This window comes from Pygocentrus nattereri, chromosome 4, assembly GCF_015220715.1.
Source record: "Pygocentrus nattereri isolate fPygNat1 chromosome 4, fPygNat1.pri, whole genome shotgun sequence".
NCBI lineage: Eukaryota > Metazoa > Chordata > Actinopteri > Characiformes > Serrasalmidae > Pygocentrus > Pygocentrus nattereri.
The window spans coordinates 40630785-40651632 of NC_051214.1; the positions used below are offsets into that span (position 1 = coordinate 40630785).

At 38.8% G+C, this 20848-nt stretch overlaps 2 protein-coding genes across 2 annotated transcripts; one reads left to right on the plus strand and one right to left on the minus strand.

The window, feature by feature from the left end:
• Positions 1–817: 817 nt before the first annotated feature.
• Positions 818–18862, minus strand: parp1 (poly (ADP-ribose) polymerase 1). The gene is made up of 23 exons (XM_017692538.2): positions 18654–18862; positions 16894–17056; positions 16231–16346; positions 15874–16088; positions 10786–10882; positions 10559–10675; positions 9686–9862; positions 8899–9073; positions 8333–8473; positions 7513–7755; positions 7015–7080; positions 6562–6694; positions 6263–6458; positions 5850–5978; positions 5440–5523; positions 4353–4475; positions 3943–4071; positions 3726–3824; positions 3356–3508; positions 2967–3094; positions 2817–2878; positions 2571–2685; positions 818–1802 (listed from the first exon to the last, which is right to left on the minus strand). The coding sequence occupies exons 1-23, from the start codon at positions 18774–18776 to the stop codon at positions 1721–1723; spliced, it is 3066 nt and encodes a 1021-aa protein (XP_017548027.1). The 5' UTR covers positions 18777–18862; the 3' UTR covers positions 818–1720.
• LOC119263158 (adenosine receptor A2a-like) lies at positions 13721–14656 on the plus strand. The gene has a single exon (XM_037537406.1). It carries the CDS (start codon positions 13742–13744, stop codon positions 14654–14656), a length of 915 nt encoding a protein of 304 aa, XP_037393303.1. The 5' UTR covers positions 13721–13741.
• Positions 18863–20848: the final 1986 nt, after the last annotated feature.

Sequence of the window (20848 nt, forward strand, 5' to 3'; positions counted from 1 at the left end):
TTACTGCAGCAAAGGGAAACAAGCTTTATTAATACTCCTGATTTCAGATGAAATGTCAGATTAGCAGGGGTCCACAAACTTTTGGGCAAGCAGTGCACATTCCCTTATTTACATTTACCAAGATTAGGTCATTCTACTTTTACACTGATAACTGATCTTAAGCATCCTAACAAACTACTATGTACATATAGTACATGTACATATTAATAATTCTATGGCACATCAGTCACTTTTATAACTTTTATAACCAATGTCGTTTGCACCTTGCACTTTGCTCTGTGAATTTATTTATTGGCCGTTAGAAAAATCTACTGCACTGCTCCACCTACAGATAGTTCTTTACCTTGTACAGAAAGTTTTTATACCCTTATATATTTTCTATTGTTCTGTGTTTGATAGATGTTGAATATGTTTCCTACTGTATTGTGTTGTTGCTGCTGGATGCCTAAATTTCCTTCGGGATCAATAAAGTATGTATCTATCTATCTACTACTGATTTAGTATGTACTTTTTATTTATTTATTTATATTTTTAGAGTATCTTCAAATGGTAAAGGCAGTGAAGTAATGAGGAAAGCATTTTTTACTCAGTTATGGTTTGGCCAGTCATGCTTCCTATTTTTATTTTACTGTGTACTGTCTTGCTTTTGCTCACAGCTCTCTCTTTATTTAAGACTTTAAGAGCAAATGTATCACAAACACCATTAAAAATCAATCTGTTATTCATAACATTGAGCTATGAAGCCTTTTTTTCCTTTGTCAATTATGCAACTGAAACATATTACAACAGTAAATAAGGAGTTCAGAACCATAACCAGTAAAGGCCAAAGCACTGATTTTTATTCAGGGTTTAACATGATAAAAAAAGAAAAAAAGCCAGTAAGAGAGACAAAATATGCAACTTTGCTTTTGTCAAAAATTGACAGCTCACAGAAACTAACCATCTCACAGTGACCATTCAGAGATGTCATGTTTACAGAGGAAGCATACAAGTTAAGAACTGAAGCCAGTTGCTGAAATAATAGTGAGCCACAATGTTCAACGCCTTCTTTCCTTTTACTATACAAGACGTAACAAAGTATGAGACAAAAAAAAAAAAATCTAACAAAATCGCGTAGTACAAAGAAAATATCTTTTTTCCCCTATCAGTCCTAATACTAGAGATCCTAGTAAATGTTTTCCGTTTATAAACAACCAACACTAGCTTATGAGAAACCATTCATTTCTAAAACTGTACAGTATTGTTTTTGTGTCTGTTTTCATTAAAGAAAAGAAAAACTTCAGTTGACGCTTAGCAGACTGTACAATGACAAAAGATTTGAAGCCAATTTAAACAAAGGCTAACAGAAGTCAAATAAAAAGGTCTATAAAACCAATGGAAGACTTCTCTACCTAATACTTCTGGCAGAATCCAAGGAAGACCACCTCTGGCAAGTTAAACAAGGCCCTCAAAATACTTGCATTTGACCAAATCCCACAGCGTTACATCTCGTCAACAGAAATGACAAGTCTTTTACAGCATATTACTGTATCTGGGCATTTACAGTGCAAGACAAATCCTGTTATTTACTCTGAGCTACCACACTAAAGCAGTGGAGAGAGTACTCCTAAATGAACTACAGAACTGGTTTAATGGAAGGAACTTTCCGGGGCTTCTTGGTCTTGAGCTCTGTGCTGTGTTAGCAAACAGTGGTGTCAGAAAGCAAGCTTCACCAGCCTCCTCACCAGAGGGAGGTCTGGTAATTAAAGCGAATCTTCAGAAGGTATTTCAGATTCACCTGAGCAACATCATACACAATATATCTGAAAGAAAAGGAAGTTAAGGGAAACAACTTGACACACATTTCAAAATTGTTATATTCGAATTCTCTCCAGCCCACATATCTCGGTCCACTCTATCTAAAGGAACTACACAAAAATCAATCTATGATTCTTTAATTTAAACAATTTTTTAAAAAGTTCTTTTTACTGCTAATGTCCCATTAGCAATAGCAAACTGGATTCATACTCTCCTGTAATTTGTAATTTTGTAACCCCAATTCATGTGTTTGATTTCAACTGCAATGTCTTAAAGTCTCCAATGTATATTGTCTATTATTATTACTACTATACAGATAAATAACCACAAAAATAATATTAACACAATTCATCATTACCAATAACTTTATCAGTACTAGTAATAATACATTTTAAACACACTATAATATACACAAAAATGTTACTATATAATAATTATGCCATATTGCATATAGTAAAATAAATTAGTTACCATTATTTATACACAAATTTCTTCTTTTACTTAATAATAATACAGATAATTTCCTTTTACTTAATAATGCAGATAATTTCTTTTAAACTATACCATTTATTAATTTTTCATTAGTAATAGATGTGTAATTCTTATTGTTATTTTACTACTACTACTACTACTACTACTACTACTACTACTACTACTACTACTACTACTACTACTACTACTACTATCATCTTACAATAAGAACAAACAGGAAAATAAAAGCCCCTTTGATAAGTAATGACCTCTGAACTCAACATGGACAATGGAAAGGATACTCGTTGTAGAGCAGACTTGTGTCATCTATGTTCGTGTTGACTCCTTTACCCAGCGGGACGTCCACTCCTTTCAGCGAAACGGTGGCACCTGGATCCGGAGCAGTTCTGCCCAAACCTACAACATCCAGAACAAACCAAACGCTATTAGCAAAAGCTGCAGACTTTATTGCATAATAATGTGAGCAACCTAACTCACTCAGCACTACATAAAAAAAGGTGTGCATGTGATTTTTTCTGAAGCGTTACCTTTCACGCTGTGCTTTCCCTTTGGTAGCTTTGTGATATGGGAGGCCTTTTTTAGTTCATGCCTTTAAAAATAATAATACATGATATTTTAGCGAGATCAAAACAACAGACAAAACACAGTTGATATTGAGAAGAACCAAACGCACTTACATGTTGCCCAGGGCGACCTCACCTAACAGAATAAGGCCCACAGGGTCAGCCTGGGAGGTGTGGCAGTAGTTGGCACTCTTGGACACCATGTCAGCAAAGTATATACCTTTGCCGAACATATAACCTGTCTGTGGAGTACATGAGAAATATCAGACAATCACCTTTATTGGTTGTTAGATGAATAAATCAATTAAAAAAAAAAATCTCACATTCAGCCTTCACTTATCATTAGCATGTGACTCCCAGTACTTTTATTATGTTTCTATAAATATGAACAGAACAAAGAGTGAAACCTCATTAAGTGCCAACAGGTCTTAGTCCCTCAAGGTGATTTGTACATGTAGTTACTGTTTAAGAGCAGCAGGTGGCCCTAAGACATTAGTACATACCACTGGTGCCTCAGGTGGTGCAATGCGCAGACCCTGAGACAGGATACCCGCGTAGTTGGTGGCGCGAGAGCCGTGCCACAGCAGCTGACGATTGGGCAATTCTTTGAAGGGCCGATAACGCTGATACTCACCCTCTCTATCAATCTTAAAGATCTAAAATGATAGAGAAAACCACATGACAGGATATTACGGCACTATTATTAGGTACTAAGCAAGTTCACCGAGCATGGTCCTTGGAGATTCCCTGAAATTTTTAGTCCTTTTAAGTGAAATGAGCGCAGTGTATTCAGTTTAAAAATGTTACTGCAAGCCACTCCACCAGTGCCGTTTTTCATGAAACTTTCAAAAAACGTCACAATTTTTTTCTTACCTCTTCAATTTCAAGTGTGTAGGTATTGTGAGTTGCAGCGTGCGTATTCTTTACATACTGCTGGATAAGCTCAGACTCTTCTGATGACTTATCAACCACCTGCAAAGAAATCACCAATGTAGATAAGAAAATAATTATAAGCTCATACTCAAAATCTGCAGAACACAGTACATATTTATACTCCACATGTATAAACTACATAAACAAGAATGCAAACCTCAATCTTAGTTTTGAGTTTTTCATAGTTGATGTCAATAGGATCTTTTTTGTTATCCTCTGCTCCTCCACGCAGGAGGCTGTAGGCGACCTCAATGTCCAGGAGATTGTCCAGCATCTGAACTTTAGCCTGGGATAAATGAGAAATAATTATTTACATGGGTAAACATCTAAAAACATTTATGATTAGATTGGCAGCTATTTATCTGTAGCATGTCTTATGAAATATAATAAATATATAAAAAAGTACATTAGAAAGATTTTTATCAGGAAGAACATCTACAAAAAAGACCTCACAAATCATTTTAAGGGAAATCAAACAAACAAGCCCCACAGAAAAAGTCACCACCACATCCTGCTCATTTTTATGACCAGAACACTAAGAAACACAACCTAGTGTCCCTGGCTCACCTGGATATAGTCTAGGTTACTCAGCAGGGGAGGTTTCTTCATGCCAAAATCGTGAGGTATCAGAGTGTAGAAGCGATTGGACAGGTCCAGGATCACAGACTCTGAAGCGTTGTCAGACACAGCCTGGCATAAAGAGAAAGACAATGCCATGTTGAACAAATTAATAAAAGCCAGATTTCTTAGACAATTCTCTCTCTATTTTACTGTCGACGTAGTAAGATTAGAAAAGGCCTCAAGTAAATCTGATCATACCAAAACTGGGAGCATCAGAACCGGACAATTTTTTATAATTACATTTTAGTACACTGTTGTACTCATTATTTATACCATCACCCCATTTTAAGCTCTTTTTAATGTGTGATTGCCCACTTTGACTCACTGTTTTGGTGTGCGTTACATACATGTCCACTCACGGCAAAGGGACAGCGTGAAGCAGATTATTCAAATGGAACGCACTTGACCTCAGCAGGTGGGGCTCAATAAGCCATTTGACTAGCCATACAAACTTGTCAATGTAAGAAGTTTGAACATAGCATACTTAACATTTGTGAATAATTGCTTTGTCTAGTAATAAACCTGGCCCAGAGCCATTGTATAGTCTCTTTTGGTTGCTACACAGCAAATCGAAAAGACCAATAATCACATTTTTAATGTTTTGAAATGTCAAGCATTTTAAATGTATTTACTGCTATGGTTTTTCGCAACGATTTCTGGGCAAGTTCTGCAGCTGTAGTCAACATTTGTGTTCACCCATTCACTCTCCCTGCTAAGGGCTCATCTAACCTTAATGAACCAGCCTTTAAAATGGTGCCAGGGTTTTCATAGAGGGCAAATAAAAAGGCCAAGTGGCCAAGAGCCTATTAAAACCAGCGCAGAAATGGGTGGTATAGGTATGTTCTTGTATCTGAGCGTGTTCATACTTCTCTTTTTAAAATAACGTGCCAAGGTAAGTCATAGAGGTTTTTAAGGCTCACCCTCAAAATTAGTCAGTACAGGGTACTGCGCTAAATAAATTGTTAATAAAGACAGCTCTGTACAAAATGCATGGTCACAGTCCAGTTCTCAGCAACAGTGCAGTCACACTGACCTGTTGAACTTCACTCAGAAGAGAATAGGCACTCTGGATCTGTCTCTTACTCAGCTTCCCCAAAGGCATCTTCTGCAGGTCAATCTATTAAAAGAGACACACAGATAGTCATTTCTAAAACCTTCAAACAGAGTTTGCAAGTCCACTGATACTGTGATGCAACACTATGATTCTATCTAATGCCAGAAAGTGGCACAGCAGAGAATCAAGCACAGACAACTAGGAGAGAAAAACTGTTGAATCATGATGCATTGCCCCAAACGTGGCCATTCATCTGCATCGATAATGACATTCAATAATGTCTTTGATCCAAATTAAATTATTCAGTGAATGTTCAAATTAATTATAAATCATGCCAAAAATAATGTAATGTAATCAGATTGAGGTGAACCATTATAACAATAACCAACCTCAAACTCCACCATGGCTTTCTTCATGCTCTCCACATCAAAGATCATTCGGATGAGCTCCTGGACTTGTTTGGGTAGTTGAGACTTGGTGCCTGAGCTGGCGGTCAGTTTCTTTACGGCCTCTTCATCCTGAAGAAAGACACAGACTTCAAATTCATTTTCATATATACAGACTTCTCCTCTCAAATAGCCACACTTAATACTTCCTAAGGCTACTTATTCATTAATTACTTGTAAAACAATGCAAACTGATTCAGTTTGAAAGAATTAAGGAATGGATGCCTGAGCCCACTCTGACCATTTAAGGGGTTAAACTGACAATGAATTCAGGCTTAGCTAACACAGGGTGACCGTGATTCTTAGGCAAGAAAAAAACCCCCAAAAAAACAAATAAACATATGACGGGTACATACCTGCCCATAATCGATCTCAAGAGGGTAAAACTTGTTGGGGTATTTAGTAAAGCTGCTTGAGGTCCAAGAATTGCCTGTTTTTTCCTCATATACACTACGGAAGTTGTCCATTGCTGAGTTTTTGTCATAAAACTTATCCAGTTTGTTTCCCCCTATGGTGGTGCCCACTCTCCCCCATGACCTGAACACCCAGTACCTACTCAAAACAAAAACACAAACAACCAATACATCAAACAGATTTCATTGCTAAAATATTTGACAAAAGAAAAGAAACATATGAAATGCAGTCATGACCTCACCGTTTCTGAACATCATCCTCCAGTAGCTGGAGTTTGTAGTAAGAGTTTGTTCCTCTGACAATGTCTACTAGACCCAGAGTAGCACTGTAGATCTTACCATTCTGATCCAACACATGAGCACAATTCTCCAAACCTATGCAATCAGAATGTACCATTAAAGTCAGTTAGGATGAGATCCCATCACTCCAAAAGTCCATACTACATAAAAACAGCTTAAAGAACCTGTTCCTCAAGATCTACCTCCCTGCAGAGTCCAGTTCCTACAATCTGCCACACCTGGTGCAGCTAATTAACTTCTTTCGAAGTTCTTGACGGTCTAAATCAGATACATTAGTGTTCGCTAACGACTGTGCAGCATGTTGGATGTGGGTTGGGACTGAACTCTACAGGATGGTAGATCTCCAGGAAGAGGGCTAGTGACCGCTGGTTTAAAATAAGCTTGATATCTCTAACCTGAGTCTGGGTCAACTGCTGCTCCACCTTTGACCGTCAACTTCATTTTCTTTGACTTGCTTCCACCTGTGAAAGCAGACCAGAGTTACAGTATGTTATTCTGCAAGATAATGCAAAGCTGACGATGCAATAAAATGAAATCAATGTCCGAATGAAGGAATTTTCCATAATCAGTTATAATCATATTAAGGAAATTATGGCCTCATTTTGCAGTCAAAAGAATGTTTTCAAAAACAATCTTATTGTTTTAAATTGTCTGTATTCCACCTATGTGTAAAAGTTCTCATCCAGTCATATATACATTCAATGTATTTTAAAAAATATTTCTGCACCAAAATAATGAAATTTTCTGGGTGAAATCTGATACAATGCATCAAATTGTCCTAAAAAAAAGTAACTTACCTCACATTTTTCCACTACAGAATCTTTTCAGTACACTATAAATTGAGCTTTGCACATACAATATAATTTGTGTGAGAAATAATAAACTCATCTAACCTTCTTCCTCTTTGCTCCTCCCTGCACTCTTTGAGGACATTGCTCCTGTTGATTTGGAGGCTCCAGATGGGGCCTGAGCCTCCACTTTAACCTCCGCCCCCCAGGGAGAGATGCCGTGCAGAGAGATGAGCTCCTGCAGGGCTTTGCCTGAAGACTTGATATCAGTGAGGAAATCTTCAGCAACAACACGCACTCCTGCGTCTCTCACCTCCTCCATCTTCTTACTCATCTTTTCGACCTCCTCTGAAACAGCAGGGGACAGAGAGCACTAGTGAAGCTCGAAACAAGACAAACAACCAGGATGATTAATCTGACCATATGCATCCACTCTGTCCTGGAATAACCACGATTAACACACAAACTTCAATGTTCCACAAAGACAAAAATTTTACCATGCTATATTTATCCATTTCATTACATAAGCATTTTAAAGATTTCTTGTAGGTTATTGTTTTTGCTGAGGTCCAATTATGATATTTTTGTGAATGTATGGGGTGGGCAATATGGCAAAAACAATGATATATCTGCAGTTATTTTTATGATGCACAGTAACGTAAAAGATTAAAAAAGTTTCTGTTCATAATGGCTGCCTTGTATTGTTCCTCATGCCAAAACAGTCCTGGCTGAAGCTGAAATCACTGCTGAATAAGAAAGAGATCAGCACAATTACTTTACTGAAAGCACCTCAAATGTGCATTATCAATTAAAAATGTTTAATTCAGCCTACACACACACCTAAAATATAAGTCTGCCAAAAGCCATGCGCGCACACACACACGCGCGCGCGCACACACACACACACACACACACACACACTTACTCTTGGAGCTGAGACAGATAGCAGCTTTACTGACAGTGCCAGTAATCTTCCCTCCTAGCTCCTCCACTGCAGCCTTCAGCTCTTCTTTATTCTTACTCAGCTTCCCCACAGCCAGAAGCTTCAGCCCAGTCAGAGGCTTATCTGCAAGTACAGCACATCACATCACAACCAAAAAAGTTCAGTCATTAATAGAAAGCTCCAACGTTCAGTATTTGAAGAGTTTTATTCCAAAATACTGTATATCCATTTGTAACTGCTGGCAATAAGTAGTTTTTGAAGAAAAGAACATCTGATGCTTAACTCCAAACAACATGTATCATGTAAAAAAAAAAAAAAAAAATCTACATCAACATAAACCTCAACATAAAATTTCCTTGGTACTTTTAGTAAAATATATTACTAGGCCTTGAAAATGACAGGAATAAGAGAGTGTAATAAATATTATTGTATAATCATTGATCTACTTTATAAGCCTAGATCATACTCACTTGCGACGAGTTAACGATAAGCTAATCATAAAATTACAGTCCGAGTGTGAGGAGTCCATGTGTGGATATGAAACTGACCTGCAGGCACTTCTGTGAGGGTCTCAATGGGGGTGCTGGAGGTGCTGGAAGCCACAGTAGCAGAAGCTGCAGCAGTGGAGGCAGGATCTGCAGGAGGAGCTGGAACCTCTTTGGGGAAAACACGATCCTGACGTTTAAACTTAAACTTCTTAAGGTAGGGAATCTCTTGGAACTCCTTAAAAGAGGACAGAAACAAGCAGAGCAATATACCAGCAAACTCCTGCTGGGCCTAGCAACTGTCTCTAAGCACTACTTTTTCCAACAAGTGAATAAAAACTGACAAAACTCCTCAGAACAAACCTGCAGTGAAAATGGTGGTGGCAATGTAATCTAATATTCATAACATTCAATAATGGCTAAAGATAAATAACCTTCCAGAACAAAACTAAGCTCGTTTTGCTAGCTACGTTAACTTTTCTTAGCTGCTCACATTGTTGACTGCTCAGATTAAACAAGACTGTGTTCACAAAACATTTCTGTTCGAAGTCTTTCATGCATAACCTTTACATTCTTTTAGGTTTCTGAAAATACCTTGTGTAAACTACAAAATATTGTCAGTATCTAAGGTTGCACTGACTTCAGTCTGCCTGTCTAATCTGTTCTGTAGGTGATTTGTTCATTCAGGTTGTTCCTTTCAGCTACATGACGAACAAAAACACATTTATGAGGAGTTATTGATGTGTCGCTGACTTAACCACACTTCTGTTTTTTTTTGGTCCGGACCACTGTGAACGTAACATGGTCCATTAACGGAAGCGATATTCTTGTTCTAAAACTTGTGACAAACCTTAGGAGTAACCCAGTCTTTGCGGTTTGGTGTCCGAGTCTTGACCACACATTTAGTCCAGGCAGAGATGTCTCCTGTGCAGTAGTAGGCATCACCCTTAAGCACAAGCTGACCTTGGCAAGTTTCACAAGGCTTCAAGGCTCCAAAAGCCATGCAGTCTGATAGACGGTCCAATATCTGAAAATCACAGAATCATTAGATTTCAAAACTAATTAATTTTTTTAAATTATTTTTCGTTATTTTTTTTTTTACCCGATTTTCTCACCAATTTAGTCGTTTCCAATTCCACCCGCTACTTAGGACTCCCCCAATCATACGATACTACCAATGCTAGGAGGGTGAAGGCTAGCACAGGCTTCATCCGAGACCTGTGAAACCAGCCACCGCTTCTTTTCGAACTGCCATTCACGCAACGTCATGGGACAGCCGAACGCGCTTGGAGGAAAGTGTCAACTGCCAAATCTGTTACGTCAGCTAACAGACGCCTGCACTGACTAGTATCGCGTTGAGTGATGGGGGTTGAGAAGGGGGGCCATGCTACCCACCCAAAGAGCGAGGTCAATTGTGCTCTCTTGGACTCCCGACCACAGATGGCTATAGCATCACCAGGGATCGAACTTGCAATCTCCCGATGATGGGGCCAACGCTTAGACAGTTGCGCCACTCAGGAGCCTCAACACAAATTTATGACATCTCTAAACACGAATAATGTAGGATAATCATGATATCAAATCAGTTCTTCAGAAATCCAACACTCATACGGGACACTTATATTATGATTGTTAAATTAGCACATTTGTGTTAAAAACAATGCATTGGCAATGGATCAACATTAAACCACATGGCCGGCATCTTCAGTATTTGTGCTCTTACATTGGATTCTCCTGAGGGAACTTCCTGGTGGTTAGCAATGAGAAGCTCCTTCATGTCATTTGTTGAACAGTATTTCTTCAACTTGTCCTTAATTCCCCAAATCAGCTGGCTCTGTTCCTATAATTAAAGGCAGGGATAAATGATTAACATCAATTACTCAGACGTAACATTCCCAAATGAAAAGTATGTACTAGAGTCAAAAACTCAATGATCATCACAGATCTAACCTTCATCTGCAGGTCCAGTTGCTTCTGCTTCTCCTCTTCCTCTTTCTTTTGCTTCTTGGAAACTCCTTGTCCATCAACACTGTCTGCCTTCCTTTTCCTGAGAAAGAAAAAGCAATCACTCTTGAGCAACAAGACGAACCACCAAAAAAGTTTCAGCAGTTAGCATCATCCATAATCATTAATTAACACAAACGGCAACGTAACTCTTTAGAAATGGAAGAATTATGAAGAACCGGAAGGTCTACTAACTGCATCTTATTTCATTCAGAACATTCTTCCAGCTTTATGTAGGCACAATCAAGTAGGTTAACAGGCCATGCTAATAAAAGCACTTTTTGTAGGTCAACAATGCTGGAATGAGCCAGTTAACTCCTTAAAATACAAGGCTTATTACATACTAAGATTATTTATTCAGTAACTACATGGACTACAATGCAATGGCTGATTTATTCTTAGGTTATAGGAAGTGTGTAAACCTGCCAATAGGTGCTGGCCATTTAAGGGGTTAATTCTGAAGTCCAACTTGAACTTCACAACTTTGGCATCACCTTGGGTCATGTAAATAAACACAGTGGGCATTTATCAGTGGAGTTCATTAGGAGCTTGCTAGCGGCATGAGGCATGGTCATGCTGGCACATGCTCTCCGTCCCAGAGGCTTTATAATGAAGGTCATTAATTCAAATCACCATTCTATAGACAGGCCTCCTAAGGGAAATACCATACCATCATTTCAGCTCCCTTTTGCCCTCACAGATGTAATTAATGACTATAGGTAAACAGACTGGCACCAGAGGACAAGAGAATAAGAAAGCAAACAAATAAAAAGACATTTCCAAATTAGGAGAGGCCACATATAAAGCACCACCAACGTCCCTCCTACTGTTAACCTCATGTGAAACATACAGGTTCTTTTACCTAGTTGCAGAGAGTAGAGGGTGGGGAGACTTGCGGTTAGTTTGAAAAGCTATTTCTTTGTTTAACGGAGAACAGCATTTAAAAAAAAGTAATGCGCTACTTTTAGTATGAGCTTCATTTGGAGGGGATGAGCTTCATTTATGGGAAAAAGGGCCTCTGTGGCAGCAAGACAGCAATAAAGTAAGTATATCCAACAATTCTTTATTGCAGTCATATGCAAAGGTTTCGGCAGCCGTGATCAAATGACATTTTGTTGATTTTGCAAATTAAAATACAGTCAACATCCTCTACAGAGAACACACTTCTTCAGATTTTATTTGGAAAATAAATCCAATATCCAATCCAATTATTGGAAAAAAATCCAATATGTGGCCTGTGCCATAACAAATTTTACAATGTAGGTTTTGTTTTATTTCCAATATGTTAAACTCAACAAACACATAGAAATTGTGCACAAAAAAATTGCAGAAGACTTACTTCCACTTTCACAAAATCAACAAAATGTGATTTGACCGGCATTCAAACGACTGTATAAGCAAGAAAGCTGTTTTTATACGCATGTATATGAAATTATGGTGATAGAAAAAAAAACATTAAGAATCAGCCCTGGTTAATTATTGTATACATAACAGATTAATTTCCTTAGTAGTGAGGACATTAAGAGATTTTAATTTCTCCAGTCCAGATATCAGACATCACTTTTACATCAGTCCTCATTAATATTTCTTTTTTACTATTTAATAACAAACTTCCATTCAAAGCTGGGTATCGTGGGGCATTATAGGCGTAGCACTCAAATACAGAATGAATGCACTTACCCACTTGTTATTCGACAGCAACAACAATATATTTCCTGACAGGAGCAAAAATCTGCCAAGTCTGAATGTGCACCCCATCAAATACAGTAAGTTGGTAGTAGTGGGGGAAACTGTGGCACAAAAAAAAAAAAACCCCACACACCTTGCTGTTTGCTAAATAATTTAACTAAGAAAAAGATAAATAATTTTTATACTTAAAACAAAGGATTTTTTTCCCCAGCACCTACTGTTTATGAAGAATTCAGCCATGTTGTTTGGAACACATGAGATTTCCATCCAAAATACTGTAATTTTATTTACACAATGTTTATAGCATGTTTTTACAGAATCTCTGCATAAAAAGCTATGAAAAAAACCCTGTATTCAATATATGCAGGGGAATATGGATTTTTGCACTGTTTACTTTGGGAGACTTAGCTGTTACAAACCTTGCCATGTGAAGGCTGTACTTTAGCCTGGCTGGCTTTCACTGGGAGTTTTTACATACATGCAAAACAAGGCTGTATTACAGCCACCAAGAGGGATATAAAAAATTACACACACAATTCAATAGCAATGGTTGCCCTGTGAACTCCTTCACAACTCGCTATAAAGCTATGTAGTGAACTGAGGGGAAGGAGCATTCATGGCTCACTTCAAACTATCATGATCCTCTACTTAAGTAAGATGTGGCTGCACTATGGTATACATTGGAATTTGTAGAGTACCCTTGAGAACAACACTACAAAATGGCTGATGCAGCCTATATGATACTGCTATATAGTGCATTTTTGTGATATGGAGCAGTTATGAACGCAGCGACAGTCTTTGTGATGAATCTTAAGAAATACCTGTCAAATTGCTATAAAATGAGCAGATGACACTGCGATGGAAATGACCAAAAGCATCTTCTACTGGAATCTGTTTAACCACATTAAATGTTACATTTGACCCCTTTCTTCCCTACAGGACTCATTAAGACTCTTCTGGAGTCTGAAATAAGCACATAATGAATGAGACGGCTGCCAATTTCACGCTCTCTCCACCACTGCTCTACACAAACATCACCATTCTTAACATCAAAAATATCTCAAACATCACTCCTTATCAGAACAGTAACTTTCTGGCAGTCACCTATAGCACAGCTATGGCAATCACTCAACCACGTCCACAAACTAATGTGACACTTTCGACTGTGGCTACAACTCCTGCAGCAGTGGTGGTGCCAGCAAACTTGCCATACATGATGGCCGAGCTGGTCATTGCCTTCCTCTCTACGGTGGGTAACCTCTTGGTGTGTGCGGCAGTTGGGCTGAACAGGAAGCTTCACACAGTCACCAACTACTTCCTGGTGTCGCTGGCCGTCGCGGACGTTTGCGTGGGTGCGTTGGCCATTCCTTGTGCCATCCTGACGGACATTGGCATCCCACGCAACAACTTGTACCTGTGCCTGCTCATGCTGTCTGTGCTCATCATGCTGACACAAAGTTCCATCTTCAGCTTGCTGGCTGTAGCCGTTGAGCGCTACGTGGCCATCTTCATGCCTCTCCGCTACCAAAGCCTGATGACGCCACGCAACGCACTCCTGGTCATCCTGGTCACCTGGGTTCTAGCCTTCCTCATGGGCCTGGTGCCCCTAATGGGCTGGCACAAAACCCCACCAGCGTCCGGTTACTGCTTCTTCGTGCTGGTGGTGGACATGACTTACATGGTGTACTTCAACTTCTTCGCCTGCGTGCTGACACCCTTAGTGATCATGTTCCTCATCTATGCTCAAATTTTCGTCACAGTCAAGCGGCAGGTCAGGAGGATCGCAGCAGAACGAGGTGGGGTGGCCGGTGGGGCTGACGGGGCAGCCAAGATCAAGAAGGAGATGAAGACAGCCACCTCGCTCTTCCTCGTCCTCTTCCTCTTCACCATCTGCTGGATCCCACTGCATATAATCAACTGCTTCCTGCTGCTGTGCCCGGCCTGTCCCGTGCCCCTGCCACTCCTGCTCACTGCCATCATCCTCTCCCATGCTAACTCTGCAGTCAACCCTTTCCTCTATGCCTACAAGATGAAAAGCTTCAGAGAAGCCTTCAAGGGAATCTTCTTGTGTTGCAGAAGTGTGGGCGAGGGAGAAGATGATGGAGGAGGAACAACTGCGCAGCGATGATGAAGCAGACTTTTTCTGTAACAACTGTCATCAACCTAAAATTATTAATCTTTGATTAAAGTATTTAACTTTTACTCTAGCCATTATTCTAACTTTTGAACTCCTTGCTTAGTTACAAAAAAAACAACAGAAGACCAACTATTTAAAGTTCACTCAAATACTGTGATTGAGTAAACTTAGGCAAAGTCACGAGAACTGGACATAACACATAAAAGATTCTAGATTTTGTATGTAGGAATGCACTAATATGGGAATTGCGGGTTGATGCCAATATCCAATGTTTTATATGCTAATGCCACTATGTAAACATTTATGAAATGTGGAAATTAGTACTACATTCAGCTGATTTGTACTACAGAGATTTACCATTAATTTCCATAGGGTTACAAATTCATTTAAATGAATAAAACACATATCTTAGCTCAGCAACTCTGTCACCTACACGTGATGCTCTTCCGGGACATCTGAAAGTCAAATCTGAAGAACTGTTTGATGCTGATACATATTTTTCGTCTTAGCGAAAATCTGCCAACACTGCCATGACTTTGATATCACTGTGCATCCCAACAATAACAAATGAACAAGCAGAACAAGCCTTCATCACAAAGATCATTACAGCAGAACAGCTCTGAGTTGTGCAGAGCTACACAAATTCTGCTTTAAAGCTTCTACACAGTTTACTGGCAGAAACTTCTGAAAAATAAATTATTCTGATCTGACCATTCATAGACGTACATGCGTCCAGTGTACGACCACTTATGAAAGTGGATTAGATCGGATTCACTCATTCTTTGTAAAGCCAATTAAATAACAGGGAAGCTTGATTAATGCACAATGTGAAAGTAACACATAATGTAAAGCAATTTAATAATAAATCATTTCTACCTGTGAATTATTACAAGGCTGAACTGCACAAAAATATTGTTAAAACAGTATACATTAATACGCAGGTCAGCTTAGCCAGACTTCCTACCAGGGGACACCCCCTCATGACCTCTGCTACAATCTGAAGCTTGAATGTGTGTATTGTAATAATAAAATGGTGTAAAAAGTACACTTTCAATTATTTATAACTATATTTTGCATAATATATCAATTCTATTCAAAAGAAAATCTTGATTAATGTGCAATATTTGACTGTTGTGTATTAGAGATAAATTGTTTAACCGTTTTTTGAAAGTTTGACCAATTATTAGATGGATCAGTCCATCACTCACCCTTCAGTCTTCACAGCAGGCAGTCTCTTCTTCAATTCCTCCTTGTCCTCAGCTCGCAGGGCAGCGAAGCCTTTAAGCTGAGCTGCGCTGTACTCGGATTTGAAAGCCAGTTCCTCACGCCGGCTCACAAAGCAGCCTGTGTGGTACCAGCGATCAATTAGCCCCAGCTGAGGCTTCTCAGGGTCCACTGTCTTCTTTGATACGCGGATCTGGTCCTGAAAAATAAGGCTGAAAAACCTCAGGCTGAGCACTTGATAATTCAATTCTTAACTTCATCAGGGTCATAGTTCATAAAGACAAAAGAATCATAAGCAATGATACTCACTGATACCATTGTAAAAAAAGAATGAAGTGTACCTTCTCAATTTTCTGATCACAGCCCTTGCAGGTGCTTCTGTTAGATTTAGCATACTCCACTGCAAAGTCATTCAACGTCTTCTCCCCTTTAGCTCCTCCTTTCTGGCCACCTTTTCCTGATAGAACAGGGGGGAGTTATGAGGTACTGACACAGTGATATCTTCCATTGCACACCTAATTATACACTATAGAAAGTGACGAATTTAAACTTTAAAAGGGATTTAGAGTAGAAAACAAGGTAAGCTCCATAACAGTGAAAAACAAATTCAAAGGTAAGATTATGAAAATACTACATATTTAACTGTGAAGATAATCTCTTTCTTTATGTTTTGTTCTCTATTAGTAGTACAAAGCTATATGTTATTGAACATAATTCCTGTTCTTATTTACGTACTAGCATTTTCAAATTGGTTTTACATGGGGAAATTGTCATTACTACTTATTACACGTGTTTCTAATTCACTAGCAAACGGTGCACTCTTGGTAGACTGTTAGGGTAAGAAAAATCACAGCCAAACAGAATGTCACCCCATGCGAAGCAGTCTCAAAGACTGCATTATCAAACCTCCCCTCGTAAATGAATTCTGCCCCAATAGGACTATAATCTTAGAACATAATGACTAAAAAGGAATTGTGTATTTATTCACATTAAAAGACAGTTACCTCCAGCAGCACCTCCATTTTCAATGGCTTTCTTCACCTTCTCTTGGTCCTCCCAGCGGAGATCAGTAAAGCCAGATATGTCTGATGTGGACTGGATTGCTGCCTTGAGCCAGAAGCAGGAGAAATGATGCCAGTGCGGCACTTTTCCATCAAACATGGGCGACTAGAAAGGAATACAGAGTTAGACGTCTGTCCAATAGTAAGAATCCCTTGACAAAATGCATGCAGCTACAAAAAAACATCATAAATGTAAACAAATACAGAAAATTATTTTAGCACTTGGACTATATCCATATTCTAACATAATAAACTAAAGCAAATCCCCATTAAAGTAGTGACAATGCGCTGCACAAAAAGCGGCTCTTAATGTGAAAGCTAAAGGTACCGCAATGACAAAGTGTAAAGTGAAAGTAAAACAGACCACGCTGCTAAGAGCTTGAGGGCTCACAGGGAACACAAGGACTTCACTGAACAGTAAACAGACAGCAAAACAGTGATGTAGACAGCTAGTGAAAACAGTGTTCCTGCCATTAAATTCCACATGACTGTGATTTGCATTGTGGAGGCTACATTAGAACAAACTATAAAGGAATGTCTACACCATTACATTGTTTTTTTCTTTTTTCTTTACAACATTCATCCAGGTCTGGCAATCATTTAAAATGACAGCTCTGTGAGAGAATCTTCAATCTCCACCTTCCCTCACCCATCTTAAGTCACTAACTACAAGTAGGTCAGTGAATGAGTGGATATACTTCATGATTTATTTAATTTGCATTTCCTCTGCTACATCCCTCCATTAGGGCCTTAAAGGGCCCATATCAGGGGAAAGTGAAACTCTCATGCTTTTTCCTTAAATAAAGGAGTCTGAAGTCATATATACACACTGTTGAAGTTTCAAACCATACCGTTCACTTCCCAGTCCCTATACAGAAATTACGCTGCAAAAACAGTCAGTTATTCATTCATTGTTTTTGTGACGTAACAAGAACCAATTAATTTACATACATCCACCTCCTCGACCTACGTCAGTTTAGCTCTGCCCACTCATCCTGAAGTTCTAAGGAGTGTTTCGGCTCTGAGTGCTTTCTGAACGAAGCGTAAAAAAGGACAGCCTACCAGAACAGAGCTCATGCACATGCTTGATGTAAACGCCCATTTAATTCTGAGGGATAAAAAAGGTGGAAATGGTAAAGTTGATGCAAAAACGAATTATGGCAATTTTTTGGTAGTGGACCCCAGTGCAAAAAACAAATGAAACACAACAGAAGCGTAGGATATGGGCCCTTTAAACAAAGACACTGAAGCCTCTATCACTAGCCATCACTAAGCTGCATCACCGGCATTGTTCACTACGCTAGACGACACGTTACAAACATTACAACACGCTCTGGCGTTACTTTAACTTCTTACTCGGCCTCCATGACATCGACAGATGGGAAATTTTTCTAATATGTACATTCATAGGACCCAAACATTCCCTTCAGTCACTCGGCTGCGTATTCGAATTTTCCCGTTCCACCTTAAATGGTGCAGCAGTTACATTCTGGCGCCTCGTGCAACTTCATCGTCTCCATCCAGCAGCTAAGCAGCCCCGTAAACGCCTTAAGAAGGTGGACTCGCGCCTTAGGCCGAGCACACAGACAGTGCAGGCGCACAGGCGCGGAACTACGGGAATATAACTTTCACTCAGCGCGGATTTCCCGACATTTCAGCGCGGGATCAGCGCGGCTGTGCCTGCGTGTGGCTCCAGTCTTTACCTGCACCATTATTGCCATCCTCAGAGAGTCCTTAGCGATGTTCTCTTTACATTTCTTGCACGACGCACGCCCGCTTTTCGCATACTCAGCTTTGTAAAGCTTGTCGTCATGCGAATCAGCCATTATTTCAGAAAACTAGGGAGTAAAGCCGCAGTTTACAGAGCGAACGGCGAACAATCCCAGCCCGCGCAGAATGACAGGCCAGACTAATCGAGCCAACGCTAACAACTTCTTCAGCTAGAGCGACAGCTAATCGAGCCCAGAGTTACAGATTGGCCGCTTGCTCAACAAAGGCCTCTTAAAGGGGACGTCCGCCGATATCTCTGCGTAGCTCAATGGTTAAGATGTAAACAACGCCATTCAGAGTGGTCTGTCGTGAAATGCTCAGTATTTGTGCTCGTAACCCAGTTTTACAACATGTAACAAATTGTGTATGACCATAAACAGTTATGTTTTGTTGATTTACTAAGTGAAAATAAGTGCCTATCCTCTCATTACAGTATTCAGGGCTTTCACTGCAAATACATTACACCGTCATAACGTGGTTTCCTGCCCACTGGGGTTAAAGGCATGCGGTCATACTAGAGGTGGATGCTGTGGAAGTGTTGAGGTAATGTTACACAGCAAAATGATCTGTTATTCTAAGGCAAGATGAACATGGCTGTTGCATTTTGACGCTGAAGTTATGAAACATGATCACAAAACTGCGTTGAACATCACAAACAGAGGAAAAATAAATAAAGCTGCACATGTTAAATCTTTCTAGAAATATGTTCTGTCTAGTGCAGGGATGCCCAACTATGGTCCTGAAGGGCCAGTGGCTGGAGGTTTCCCTAATTAAACACACCAATTAAGCCTGGTAATGAACAGATGAGTGTAATCAAGTGTGTTTGAGCAGGCACATCACCAAACTCTACTGTCTTTCAATGATATCGATTCATTACAGGCTGAAGAAGTTAATAATGAGTACAGATTTCATTCTTTTAAATATTTCAATATGATAATAAATACAAAAAAACAGGAAAAACTACAAAATCTACAAAAATGGACTTGGGTTTGGTAGAAAGACAAAAAAGTGTTGTATTATGCACAAATAACTCATCTCATGTTGCAGCATTAAACTCACCTGAAGACTAACAAAGTCCAAAATAAGTGGGGATAACATTTTTTAATATTCTGTTTCTCCTCATACAGGTAAAAAAAGAATTTTGCTGACTGTACTGCATAACAATATTTAACAGATTCTATACAGTATGTTTCCATATGTGAGGTATTTTCAGACAGGCATGGCCTTCATGTGAATGTTCTTCTCTAAAGGGATGCATTTGACACATAATTATCAGAGACTCTGTTGGCCTTGTTCGCACAGCTAACCGTGAGTAAGACCCTCTATACCCAGTTACTCTAACTCTAAACCTAACCCTAACTGTGCAATCTACCTAAACACTTACTGTTTTTCATGTATAGCAAAGTAACAATGCCTCCCAAACAACACCCTCACAATTCAGCCTTATATTAAATAAAAAACCCATAGTTTGAGATCATTGATTTGAATGCTTCCTAGGTTCTTTCAGCCTCAGGAAAATCTCTGCGGCACTGTATATGTCGAAAAATCTTCAGACACGTTTTCTGATTACTGAGTTCATGTATTTTATATATATATTATATTATATATATTATATATATATTATATTATATTATATATTATATTGTATATATGTTATATATATATATATATTATATATATATAAATTATTTATTAAACATTATATATATATATATATATATATATATATATATATATATATATATATATATATATATATATGTATACACATTATTTTTCTTCTATTTACTTTTTACCTCTGAGGTATACTAATTTTATGCACCACAAACAGTGAATAAACAATAAACAAGTAAAAACAATTTGTTTTTACATGACTATTTTCCAACCTCTTTTTAATTATACAGGCTGTTTTTTGTTACTGTGCTTTTAAGACCGATACATGTAAATGTATATGTTCTATTGGGCTGTCATGTACTCAAAAATAGCCTAATTTAAAAAGCAGACACAAATGGGAACAGCTAAACTTCCGTAGGTGGATTTACTGTCATATGTAAACATTTGGGCCCAGATGACATGTTTTGTTGATTTTCTAAATAAAAAAAAAGTGAACACATCTGTTACAGAATTA